The 10,079-nt window shown below is 45.9% G+C and overlaps 1 protein-coding gene across 1 annotated transcript in view; it reads left to right on the plus strand.

The window, feature by feature from the left end:
- Lats2 (large tumor suppressor kinase 2) overlaps positions 1-7,067 on the plus strand; it is a 55,988-nt gene extending 48,921 nt beyond the window's left edge. The window contains exons 7-8 of the mRNA XM_059273561.1: positions 1,895-2,001; positions 4,910-7,067. Coding sequence (XP_059129544.1) covers positions 1,895-2,001; positions 4,910-5,392 — 590 coding nt within the window. The 3' untranslated portion in view covers positions 5,393-7,067. The remainder of the gene's footprint in view (positions 1-1,894; positions 2,002-4,909) is intronic.
- Positions 7,068-10,079: the final 3,012 nt, after the last annotated feature.

Raw genomic sequence — 10,079 nt, forward strand, 5'->3', positions numbered from 1 at the left:
CAGCAATAGGTGTCCAGGACTCTTAAGTATTCCGATTATATTTTTGTGCCTGGGGACGCCTGAGAGCTTGATGGTTTCCCTAGCAACAAGACTCCATCATCTGGAGGGGCCTTTGCTTTCACTGTGATTAAGCCAGTATTCCCTCACCCTCTAACTGAGGAGTGTGGGTTGTGGGCTTTCCACCTCAGATCCAACAGAATGACTCTCCAATTAACTGGCCTTTTCAGAGTCAGCTAGTACCTGGAGAGATAGCTCACTGGTTAAGAGCACTGGCTGCTGCTCTTCCAGAAGACTCAGGTTCAATTCCCAGGATCTACGTGGTTGCTCACAACAGTGTTTCCGGGGGATACAATGCCCTCTTCTGGCCTCCACGGGCGCTGCACACAAATGGCACGTACACATACATGCAGGGGAAACACCCATACACATAAAAATAAATTAACAAATACAGTCAACTGATGAAACTGTCTAGGGTCATAGGCACTGCCCTCTCTAGCCCATCATTTCCAAGCTCTAGTTTACCTCTCCCTTGTCCAGGCTGGGTGACTCCATGTCTGACTCACAAATTAATTCTCCATGTTGGGCCTAAAACTCCTAGGAGGTAGTGTGTGCAAACCTTAAAGGGCATCAGATTACTAGTTGTTGTTGAAATTTGTTTCCTGGATAGTCTGGACAGTGTCTGCATCAGAACTGGAGGAACCCCAAGTGTGTACTTGGTCCATCGTGACAGTGGGCTGTCAGCTTGACCTTGTAGCTAATCCAGACACAGTCTTTCTGTTCCCTTTGTGTCTGTAGACCTAGTCTAACCCAGTTCAGGATGAGGTTTTCCATCAGTGTGGTGGTCTGGTGTGGGCTGTTGATCCACTCAGCCCTGTACACATAGGTGACTCCTGAAAGCTTGCAAATGCTAGTTCTGGTGCCTGGGAGAGGTCCCACGCTCCAGCCATGAGTACCGTTTTATAGAAACCATGGGCAAGGATCATTCTGCAGCCATCAGTGCCAAAGGGACTGATGAAGGTGGAATCCAAAGCTCCAACTAGTTGCTCCTGTTCCAGAGCCTACTACCAAGCCTTGCTTGACTGAGGTGTGGGGCCCTGAAGGAATAGTGGGAAAACATCAAAGATAAATGAACCTGTTCCACAGCCTCTTGTAGGAAGCCGGACCACCCTAGGTGGGAGCTCTGGGAGGATACTTGACTTCACCAGTGCCTTGGTGAACTGTTAATTGTCCACTGCCACAGTGGCTACCTACATGTTCCTTATTGTTTATTTTTGCTTTTGAGACGTCAGGGTCTCTCTACATAGACTCCATGTTCTTCAGCATCATCCGAAACAGATTTATAAACTTCCCTAGGAAGTCGGCCTGCCTCATACCCAGTGGGGTAAAGCACTACCAAGCCTGAGTTCAGTCCTTGAGACCCACATGTTGGAAGGAGGGAGCAGACACCCTCAAGGTGTCCTCTGACCTCCAAACATATGCCATAGTGCATGCACATACACACACACTTGCTCAAATAGTTATAAAAAAATTAATTACTGTCTTGTCTTCTTACTATAAAAGCATCCTGTGTTTATGAAGACCAGTGATTAAAAATAAGAAAATCCAAATGTCTGTAGCTGCGTGATACCTATTTGCACCTTTGTGTGAGCCCATTGTATCTGCCAGTCTGAGCTCCCTGCCTGAGGACATGCATTTAAGCAGGTCTGTCCTTTTAGCATCATAGTCCATCTAAGTCTTCAGGCCCTGAGGGGAGCCTGTGCTGTGGGGCTGAGGGAATGCTGTCTTCAGGGTACACACAGCTCTGGGACTGGTAGAGTGTGGTATCGTAGTCCATCTAAATGCGCATGCCTGAGGGGAGTCTGTGCTGTAGGACTGAGAGAATGCTGTCTTTCAGGGTACACACAGCTCTGTGACTGGTGGAGTGTTGGCGTGATTCTTTTTGAGATGTTGGTTGGGCAGCCACCTTTCTTGGCACCTACCCCCACGGAAACCCAGCTGAAGGTAAGCAAGGAGTGTGTGCCCGTGTGATGCAGAGCACCGTGCTTTTCACAACCCTTGGCCAGTTTTGGACCTCTCCTCTTACACTCAATAGAATAGAAATGGCAGTCATTTGTAGTGGGATTTTCCAAAGAAAGGTTCTGTTACTTTTCCCGTACTCTTGAATTTTTTGATATTAAAACAAAGCTAGACCTGAGTTTTAATGTATTTGTATACCTGTAGCTTTATTTAAACCATTGCTAGCTGTCTGTCTGTCTGTCTGCCCTGGTGGTATGTCCAGGCAGGAACTACACACAGTGAAATTCAAGTGGCAGCTGTGGAGCAGCCCCCTGCCTGGCGTGTCCCGAGGAGACCATCAGCCCTGTGCTTATGTGGACACTGTGTCACTGTGGCTGTAATTAGCAGCTCGGTGGTCAGGCTACTTGTGTGTAGTCCCAGTACTCACTGAAATAATTGAACCTATCAGCTAATCATTTGGTAATTCATTTTAGATTCACAGCCACTTTCTGAATGAGTAATCCTTAATTAGTTCAGAGTTAAGCTGAAAATCTGAACTCTTGAGTGGATTTACAGAAGCAAAAGTCTAGGGAGTTTTTATGTCCTGATCAGTCCATGGTGGAGTAGAACAAACTGGAACAGCTGGGCGGTGGTGGCACTGAGGAGCCAGAGGCTGGTGGATCTGAGTTCAAGGCCAGCCTGGTCTATAGAGGGATTTCCAGGACAGCCAGGGCTACACAGAGAAAACTACACTGTGTCAGGAGAGGAGAGGAGAGGAGAGGAGAGGAGAGGGGAGGGGAGAGAGAGAGAGAGAGAGAGAGAGAGGAGAGAGAGGAGAGTCTTTGAATCAAAGCTCAGTGTAACTCTGAACAGCACGATTGGTTTTGGCATCTTCTGCTCACTAGCTGAACTGACCACTCACTGATCTGCCTACGTGATAGTAAGCCAGATACTTTTTTTTTATTGTGGCAAAATAGGTATGACATGAATTTACATTCAACTATTTTGAAGTGTATGATCTGTTAGCCTTAAGTGTGTTCACACGGGGCTCTGCAAACCATTTCTGGATATTTTTGTCTCACATAGAAACTTCGTACCCATTGAATAACTGCTCCTGTCCCCTCTCCCCAGCCACATGTACCCTTTGTCTCAGAATTTGACCAGGCACTCATAGCTGTGGAGTTCTGCACTTACTGTTTGTCTTATTTTCACTTAGCATATACATATATGAATATTCATATATATAGCATATACATATGAATACACACACACACACACACACACACGCACACACGCACACAAAGGTTCATCCCTGTGTGTGTGTGTGTGTAGATTCCTTCCTTCTAAGACTGAATTACAGTCCTTTAAGTGTGTGCCCTGTGTTTTGATGACCCATTCACCGGCTGACAGGTGTCTGGGTATCCCCTGCCTCTTGGCTCCTGTGACCCTGTGACTGGTGCTGCTGTGCACGCAGTGCGTAGTCCCTGCTTCAAGCCCTCCTCAATCGTTCTGGACTTACACCCAGAAGACGATTCCGCGTTTCCCTCTTAGAACTGCCAAACTGTTAGGACAACCACTGTTTTATATGTATGTATTCATTCATCCGTCTTTTTTTTTTTTTTGAGACAGTTTTACCATACATAGACCAGACTGATTTTAAACTTGAGACATCCTCCTGTCTCAGTTTGCAGTTTCCTCAGTTCTGAGGTTACACATCTGAACCACGGTGCTTGGCAACATCTGTGTTCCATTTCACTCCAGTAGTGTACCAGACTCCATTTTATCTACGTCCTTGCCGCCACCTGCTGGTGCCCATCTGCCTTCGCCTCCTGAGTGCCAGGATTGCAGGCATGCACCACCAACCCCGTCATCCTCATGGGTGGGTGTGAGGTAGTGTGCCATCAGGCTTTTCATTCGGGTTTCCCTGGTCGTTAGTGATATTAAGCATGTGCCCCGTACTCATTTACCAATCGTATAGTTTTATGAGAATGGCCAATAGTCTTTAATCCTGTTCTAAAATTCAGATTATTTGTTGGTGGAGTTCTCTATGCATTCCAGATATTAAGTCCTTTACACATGTATGCTTTGCAGACGCAGTCTATTTAATGGGTACTCGTCATTCTTAGTAAGTTCAGTTAGTGAGGTCCCAGTAGCATATCCCTGCCTGGCCTGGGACTCCTCATGTAGACCAGACTGAGACAGCAGCTGGCCTGCCCCACTTCTGAAGCGCTGAGATGCTAGATGTGTGCCGTCCATGGCACAAAAGTTTGTAGTGTTCATGAAATCCAACATACTTTTTCTTTCCTGCTGATGTCTTGGTATCATAATCAAGAAGACCTGGGTCACATTTCATAACACCCCCCACCTCCCCCACCCCCCAACCCCCACCCCCGACAGGGTTTCTCTGTGTAGTTTTGGTGTCTGTCCTGGATCTTCCTCTGTAGACCAGGCTGGCCTCGAACTCTGCCTCCGAAGTGCTGGGATTAAAGGTGTGCGCCACCACTGCCCGGCCCACATTTCAGTTTTAGTCTCTCTGATACACTTGCTGTAGATGGAGCCTCTCCAGCAGCACTCGGGTACACTGTCCAGTCCCACTCTGGGCCTAAGCCCGACCGAAGCAGATGTTAGGTTTTTCTTCACAGTGCACATGGCTTCATGACAGATAATAGTTAATGACCACCCAGATGAGGCCAAGGTCAGCTGGGGTCAGTTATCTCAAAGAAAAGAAAAATCCCAGAGGCCAGCCGCCAGCCTCAGTCCATACCAAGTGAGCACTGCGGTGGCCCAACAGAAAGCCATTGCCATAGCCGAGGAGTTTGGTGAGAGGCTCAGCCCCCTCAGCGGGCCGAGGCTGCAGCAGTGCAGGCTCAGGACCTAGGCTGAGGAAGCTCTAACCCCACTCTGCCCCACACAGGTCATCAACTGGGAGAACACGCTGCACATCCCCACGCAGGTGAAGCTGAGCGCCGAGGCCCGCGACCTCATCACCAGGCTGTGCTGCGCGGCCGACAGCCGCCTGGGCAGGGATGGGGCCGACGACCTCAAGGCGCACCCCTTCTTCAGCGCCATCGACTTCTCCCGCGACATCCGGAAGCAGCCCGCGCCCTACGTCCCCACCATCAGCCACCCCATGGACACCTCCAATTTTGACCCGGTGGATGAAGAAAGCCCCTGGCACGAGGCCAGCGGCGAGAGCGCCAAGGCCTGGGACACGCTGGCCTCCCCCCACAGCAAGCACCCAGAGCATGCCTTCTACGAGTTCACCTTCCGCAGGTTCTTCGACGACAACGGCTACCCTTTCCGGTGCCCGAAGCCCTCCGAGCCGGCCGAGAGCGCAGACCCCGAGGATGCAGAGCTGGGCAATGCCCCCGAGAGCTGCCAGCCGGTGTATGTGTAAGCGGGCTGTGGCCTCAGTGATCACAGCTCGGGAAGCTCTGGTCGTTGACAAGAAAACCCCAAACAAGATTTTTGTAAAGACAAACTCAAGTTTAGGAATCCTTCATTTCTAGTTCTGGCTAATGGGCAACAGGGAGGGTCACCATGACTTGGAGTTGGTCCTCTGAGGACCTTCACGGCATTAAAACAATATTTTTAAAAATTTAGTACCATATGGAAAGAGCACTTATTTTATGGATACCCATTTTTTTCTTACTAAATTATAAGGATTAACTTTGACAAATCATGCTGCTGTTACTTCCATTTGTGTTTTATCTGATAGCACTTGTCCACATGTAGGAAAGAAGTAAGAACTGAAGAACATGTGATAAGAAGTCTGTGCAATAAGTAAGAGAAAAGACCGCGCTCCGCTCCAAGTCACGAAGACCGTGTATCTACACGGTGGCTTTGTTTTATAGTTTTCCCACATTTCACAATTGTGATGTAATGTGTAAAAGCTGCTTTTGTGCTTTTCATTTTCTTTGCATATTATAGTATCCTAGAGAGAGTGACACAGGGATGATGGGCGGTCCGTGTCTGAGGTGTGGAAAGTTCTGCGTGAGCAGTTTTCTATTATAAATTACCGTATCTTGCCATTCACAGCAGGTCCTGTGAATATGTTTTTAAATGAGGTATTCTAGAAAGTGTGCAGATAATGTATTGTGTGGGTGATGATTGTTGCCCTTATTGTTAAAGAAATGCTTATATGTAACTGAAGTGTGATTTTTTTTTTTAAACGTGTGTGTCTTGGATATGACTGGGTTCTTTGGGAGGCAAATGTAAACGTTTGTCATATATAAAACACATCAAAAGGGATTAATTCAGCTATGCCAAAACATTGGGCATAATCATAGCACTCTGTCCACTTTTCTAGTCCAGCATGCCGTCAGTCTTGGTATGTGGAAAGCTGTAGCGGGGACCTAGGTTTTTTCACTAACGGGTTCCCACACCAAAAGGCGAGGTAAGTGTTGTTTCCTGTTTCCTCAGTCAGCCAAGGCGTCACGTGAGACTCAGTCCTGTGATTCTCTCACACGGCGAGGTGTCAAATCTTAAGATGGCTTACCCAACACATTTTTCTAACTTTGTAAAAAGAAAAAAGATTCTTCAAAGTGACATTGAAGTACAAAAACAAGCCATACATTTTTTTCTTAGACATATAGGTGTATATATAACTATAGATAAACACACAAAATATTCCTTACTTCAGATTAGTATGGTTCCTATTTAAAAGTGATTATATTTGAATACATTCAATTTCTTTTGCTTTTTAAAAGATGGAATGCATCACATTTTCATTATACTATTCCACATATTTTCCTTGAGGTTCTTAGCATAATGTATCCGTTACTTAGTATGTATCTAGGCAGAAACACTTACAAATTTATCTATGTCTAAGAAACATTCCTGTGTCCTGGTTTACATTTGTATGAATGGCATATTCTGAAGTCTGCTGTGCTTGTATTGTGACTTACAGTATTCTTGCTATTTTGTAGTAATGCCGTGTTATTTACAGCGCTCTGACATAGTTTCATGTGGTAGGTTCTTTCTCAGGAACTCGATTTAACTATTATTTATTGATATATCATTGCCTTTGAAAGCTTCTACTGGCACAATTTATTATTAAAACTTTAAATCCAGGTCTCTTCGTTGGTGGTGTTTTGTTGAAGCCTCTAAGGTCTTATATAATAAGCATTTTCCTACTGATTTACCGGCCGCCAGGTTTCTCACAACGGAGGGCAGAGAGAGTGAGTCCAAATCAGCCTAAGATAGTGTGACATCTGTAAACGGTCAAATAGGGATAAATATGCCTCTTTAGGGTTTCTGAGTGGGTTGTGATTCAAAAGAGACGATAGTAATCAAGTCAAGTGTAAGCAGCTACAATTCCTCCTGTGTCGTCACAGCGTGGAAGAGTGATACTGCTGGGGTGGAAGGGTGGCGTCCCCTCAAGCTGTGATGCTGTTAGAAGCAGCTGGACGGTAGGGGCTCGCCTTAACCCAGGGATTAATCCTTGCTGCATCCTTTCACGGTACTGGGAGGTACTAGAAAGTAGGTGAGGAGGAGTAGGAAGCCCCTGGGGATACATGCTGGGCCCTGGCCCCTTCCTAACTCTCCGCTCTGTCCGCAGCAGAGTGAGTTGTTTTGCTGAGAGATCAGCCTCACCTCAGGCCCACGCGTGGAACAGGCTGCCCATAAGCCAAAACAGCCCCTCCCCTGAAACAGTTTTATTGTCACAGTGGTGAAGACTGACAAGCTCACAGCCTTTTGTTTGAAATAGTTCACGTTTGGTTTACTCTGGGGTAGTCTTTCTTTTGAATAGATCCAGTCATACGGTTTAAAAAGTCATTTCATTTCCCTAGAGACAACAAATGGCCCTGGTGTACATCCTGGGAGAAGTGCAGTATAAGGAGAAACATACTGTAACCCACAAGAACACTGGGCTTTTTTGTTTTGTTTTGTTTTGTTTTTACCCGTTTTCTTGACAGTGGGTCTCAGCAACTATCTCAGCATGGAAGTTCTTATTCTTAGCAGTGCTGAGATTGAACCCAAGGCCTCATGCATGCCAAGTGCTACATTAAGCTCAACCCCCAACTCTCTTCACTCTTTATTGTTACTCCATAACATCCCATTAAGGTTTTAGAAATAACCTCCTCATATGGACATTCAGTTTCTGGGTTGGTTGGTTGGTTTTGATACAGGGTCTCACCATGTAGCCCTGGCTATCCAGGAACTCGCTCTGTAGACCAGGCTGGCCTCGAACTCAGAGCTCTGCCTGCCTCTGCCTCCCGAGTGCTAGGATTACAGGTGTGCACCATCGTGCCAGGCTTGCCTCCGTTTTGTTAGCTTGCTTGCTTTTTGAGGAACCTCTATACTGATTTCCATGTGGCTATACAAACTTCTATTCCCACCACCTGAGAATAAGCATTCCTCTTTCTACATCCTATGTGTTTTCTTAATGATGGCCATTCTGACTTCGGTGAGATTGAACTTCAAAGTTGCTTTAATTTGGTCTCCCTGTTAAGAGCACTGAATGTGTTAAGTATTTGTTAACCAGTGTGTTTCTTTTCTATTCTGTTTACTAGCCCTTTATTGAGTGTATGATTTAGCTTTTTCTTTTATCTTTTGATGTTTAATATCATACATCCTCAGTATTAGTTTGTCTAATGTGTAGTTGGCAAAGATCTTTTTCCCCATCCTATAGACAGACTGTATTAGTTATTTTCTATCGCTGTGGTAAAACACCTCAACCATGGCAACTTAGAAGAGAGTTCATTTGGGCTTCTGGCCACAGAGGGTTAGAGTCCATGATGAAGGAGTGGAGGCTGGGTCACAGGAGTGGTAGGCTGAGGATTGACATATTAACATTCCAAATGGCCTTGTCTCAGACCTTCCTCTAGTGACACACCTCCACCAAGACCACACCTCCTAAGCCTCCCAAACACCACTGAGGACCGGCGTTCAGATGCCTATGAGTGTGGAGGACATCTCATTCGGACTACACGAATTATCTGTTCACTCCAGTTTGCTCTCCTGAGCTGCCCCTACCTTAGCCTGAAGGTGCTGGGTACTGAAAAGAAAGGTGTGTGCCGTCACATCCAGCTTTACATGACTGAAAAGTATATTAACAAAAATCACCTATGACCAGACGATGGTGGCACACGCCTTTAGTCCCAGCACTCAGGAAGCAGAGGCAGGTGGATCTCTGTGAGTTTGAGGCCAGCCTGGTCTACAGAGCAAGTTCCAGGACAGTCAGGGATACCCAGAGAAACCCTGTCTCAAAAATCTGAAAAGGACAAAAATCATCTTTCCATCTCTTGGTATTTCTCTCCAGACAACCACTCTTGCCTTAACATGTTTTTAATGATCCATCTTGATCTACTTATTTTAAATATTTTCTATTATTAACTGTGTATAGTAGTCATTTTCTTATATTCTCTACTCCACCCTCTGTTTCTCAATCTATGTCTGTCATAATCTTTAGATGATGAGTTTCAATATAAATAATAAGACCATATGTAAGTAGTCTTTGACCCCAATAATATATTGTGGTTATGTTTACTTTTTCCCTTTTAGACTTGTCACCTTATTTCTTTAATTTGCATCACTGTCTAAGCCTTTAGAGGGTTTGGTTTTGTTTGAGATTTTTCCTCTTACGGGGGTGGGAACCCACCCACCCATCCCCGTGGTTTCCTGTTTCAGTCTCTGGAGCATCTGTCCAGGGCCAGGCTGTTTTCCAGGAGTGCAAATGCTTGTCCTGCAGTCTGGATGAGGTTGCTTTCTAACCCTGACAAACAGCTGTCATCTCTGGAGTTCTCTTTGTCTCTTTTCCTGGGTTGGATCCTATTTTTGCCAGATGCCAGATCTTGTATGATTTGTGCCTGGGAAAAAAAATTGTATGATGAAAATCCCTCTTTTTCTACCAGACTGAAAATGTGCTTGGGCATAAAATTCTAAAGTGAAAATTCGGCACATAGCCTGCATCCAGCAACCCTTTTTCCTGCTTCCAGAGTCACAGGCATCTAATGCCATCTGTTTGGTGGGTTTTTGACACAGTCACACTGTGTAGCTGGCCTCAAGCTCACATTCCTCTTGTCTTGGGATTACAGATGTGCGCCACCGGGTTCTGCTCCTCAGGCCTGGTGGTTCCTTTT

The sequence above is a fragment of the Peromyscus eremicus genome, chromosome 9 (assembly GCF_949786415.1).
Source record: "Peromyscus eremicus chromosome 9, PerEre_H2_v1, whole genome shotgun sequence".
Lineage (NCBI taxonomy): Eukaryota > Metazoa > Chordata > Mammalia > Rodentia > Cricetidae > Peromyscus > Peromyscus eremicus.